General features: G+C 42.9%; 1 gene segment (V, D, J or C); it reads left to right on the top strand.

Annotated features, from left to right (window-relative positions):
* Window positions 1–939: 939 nt before the first annotated feature.
* On the top strand, window positions 940–1654 carry LOC127547549 (immunoglobulin kappa variable 3-11-like). The segment is given in 2 exon segments: window positions 940–1005; window positions 1182–1654. Coding segments are annotated over 2 exon segments (507 nt in total).
* Window positions 1655–3434: the final 1780 nt, after the last annotated feature.

Here is a 3434-nt window from a genome sequence, read left to right as displayed (position 1 = left end):
GATCACAAATTTCTTTCTCCTCCACAAGTCTGAGAGATAAACTATCCTATGTTCCTCTAATTTATTTATAATCTCGTTCTTTATGCCTCGGTCATGGACCCATTTTGATCTTGGTATGTGGTGTTAAGTGTGGGTCCTTGGAAAGACTTGTTTTCAATGATGGAGTGAAATGACCAGAAGGAAGAGGAGATTGTCCACTGTAAGAGCAATAGTGTTCAAGGGAAAACTCTGAATTAAGACATTTACTCATATCACCAACAAATAATCTATAAAGGAAAATGTTATCCATATCCTGATAAAAAACTGATAAACAGAAATACATGTTTTGTGATTCGACACATATACATATTACATACATATACTTAAGTTTAATGGAAGCTTTCTGGAGGATGAGTTGGGGAGGGAAGGAGAAGAAAAATTGCATAGTGCTAAGCAGAGAACAGAGGAAAACTCAGAAGAAAATGCAGAAAAACCGGGTAGCTTTGAAAACAATGTGTAATGCTTATTATAGTTTCAAAAAAAAGGAAACTGTTAAAGGGAAATTCATGTTGTATTGAATCTTGTTTTCATGGTGTGTCCAATACATTAAAAAATGTTCTTTTTTTGTTTTTGTAGGTATTAAAGTTTAAAATGAATAAAAGCTTTTTAAAAAGTAAACATAATTAACAAAAATTACAAAAAAATATTGATAACAAACTAAGTCACTATATAACCGACAGGGGGCATTAGCCTGACACCACTGTTTTTGTGGAAGATTGTCTTTTATGAGATGAAATTGTCAATAATCCAGTTACTTGAAAGGAAAGCTCTTAAGATCATTCTATCTTTCTACTTCCCCCTGCAGCATCTGTTGATTTACATGTTTCCCCAGGGACAGCCCCAGAGGCTCAGACCCAGATAAATGCCAGCTCATGGGTGAGGTCTCTGCTTAGCAGCATCCAAGGCCAGGGGAGGAGATGGGGGCCCAGGCTCAGCTCCTCTGCTCTCTGCTGCTCTGGATCTCAGGTGAGGGATCCTGCACATGCTCCATTGCTTTCTGGCCATCTCTGGGATGTGTCTGGGGGAAGATAGGAGAGAGAAAGAAGATTCGGCCCATTCCCTTTTCCTTGTTCTTCCTGAACTGAAAGTCCAGGACAATGAAATCATATGGATCATGTTCTGTCTTTTCTTTTTGATTCCAGGTTCCAGGGGGGCCATTGTGGTGACTCAGTCTCCAGAATTTTTGTCAGTGTCTCCAGGAGAGAGGGTCACCATTAACTGCAAGACCAGCTCCAGTATTAGTAATTACTTACATTGGTACCAACAGAAGCCAGGGGAGGCTCCCAAGCTCCTAATTTATCATTCAACCAACCTACAAACTGGGATCCCTGCCCGGTTCAGTGGCAGTGTGTCTGGGACAGATTTCTCCCTCACAATCAGCAAAGTGGAGGCTGAGGACGCTGCTGTCTATTACTGTCAGAAGTGGAATAACTCTCCTCCCACAGTGATACAGCCCCGAACAAAAATCTGCCCAGCAGCTGCTCCAGGAGGCATCAGGTGCCCAGGGGCCTCTCCTTCCCCTCAGCTGGGACGTGGCAGCTTCTCTGGGCTGCCTCAGGGAGAGGTTTCTGGGTCTCAGAGGAAGATGCTGGGGCTGTGATGAGTTCTGAGCTTGATTCCTTTCCCAGCCAAGAATCATGAGGTGACACAATCCATATAATTCCCATCCCAAGTAGGGCTTGTCTAACCCATATGTGATCGTCCGTCCCCTTTCCAAATCTTCAAACAGTCTTCGTGTAGCCGTTCCTGGAAGAAGTCTAGTATGGGCGGCCAGACTCCCAATGGAGGTCATTGATGCGGTGGATCGAGCCTCGTTGTCAGGAAGCCCTGAATTCCATTGCAGCCTGAGATCCTTTTCCGTTGTGTGATTCTGGACCCGTCATTTAACCTTTGTCTCAGTGTTCTAGGGTTGTTGAGAGAATCACGTGCGATGATGACTGTAAAGTGCCTCTCATTGTGCCTGACACTTTGAGCTATTATTCTTATGATGGCGCCTCCAGGACCGGATCATCAATTGTACTTGGATGTAGTTCTCTCTGCCAGGGAGGCTGTTCTTAGATTGAGTCTAAACTCGGCCTCTCTGCCCCGTCCCCGCTTTCATCACTGTCTGTACTTCGGTATCAGGCAGAAGAAGTCACCCCCTCCTCCTTGTCACAGCCCTTTTGATACTTGAAGGCCGTCACTCCCTGCCCCATATCAGGCGCGGCTCCTCTGCAGAGTCAGTTTGTTGGACTGTGTTTATTTGTGGTTTCACTGAGGCAGAACATCAGGGGAGCATCATGGTCTGTCAGACACTCACCGGAGTCCGGGCCTTCCAGCTGGGCAGAAGCCCACTCAGCCATGGGCGCCCATGCTGAGACCCCTTTTATCACATCCTTCCTAAGCTCACTGAGAGGGCTCCACCCAAGCCCGTGGGGTCCTTCTCCATTGTTCTGCACATCCTCAGCATATAGCATGAGGCTATGGATCATCCACCAGCTGCCCCATTCTTTTGCCACCTGACAGATCTGTGAGCTTCTATTCTGGATGAGTCTGTATTCTTCCCCTTCTTAAGAATTCTTTGTTTCTATTTGTTCTTCCTTCCCAGATGCCTTTCCATTGATTTCCCTAAGCACCTCGAGTTAATCAAGACATAGAAGGAGTGCAGTGATGTAAATGAAAACAAATCCTTTTTACCAAACTAAATGCTTTATCCCTGCAATGACCCTGCTTATGAGACTTAAGCCAACTAGTTGTACCAGATCTAAAATTATATTATAAAGCAGCAGTTACTGAAACCATCTGGTACTGGCTAAGAAATAGACTAATTGATCAGTGGAATAGGTTAGGTTCAAAGGACAAAACAGCCAATAACTTTAATAATCTAGTGTTTGACAAACCCAAAGACACCAGTTTCGGGGATAAGAATGCATTATTTGACAAAAATTGCTGGGAAAATTGGAAATTAGTATGGCAGAAACTAGGCATTGACCCACACTTAACACCATACACCAAGATAAGGTCAAAATGGGTTCATGACCTGGGCATAAAGAATGAGATTATAAATAAATTGGAAGAGCATAGGATAGTTTACCTGTCAGACCTGTGGAAGAGGGAGGAATTTATGACCAAAGAAGAACTAGAGATCAATATTCACCACAACATAGAAAATTTTGATTATATCAAATTGAAAAGTTTTTGTACAAACAAAACAAATGCAGACAAGATTAGAAGGGAACCAATAAACTGGGAAAACATTTTTACAATGAAAGGTTCTGATAAAGGCCTCATTTCCAAAATATATAGAGAATTGACTCTAATCTATAAGAAATCAAGCCATTCTCCAATTGATAAATGGTCAAGGGATGTGAACAGACAATTCTCAGATGAAGAAATTAAAACTATTTATAGCCATA

This window comes from Antechinus flavipes, chromosome 2 (genome assembly GCF_016432865.1).
Source record: "Antechinus flavipes isolate AdamAnt ecotype Samford, QLD, Australia chromosome 2, AdamAnt_v2, whole genome shotgun sequence".
Classification (NCBI taxonomy): domain Eukaryota; kingdom Metazoa; phylum Chordata; class Mammalia; order Dasyuromorphia; family Dasyuridae; genus Antechinus; species Antechinus flavipes.
Note: the sequence above shows the minus strand (reverse complement) of the source record. Positions and strands in the feature narration are given on the sequence as shown.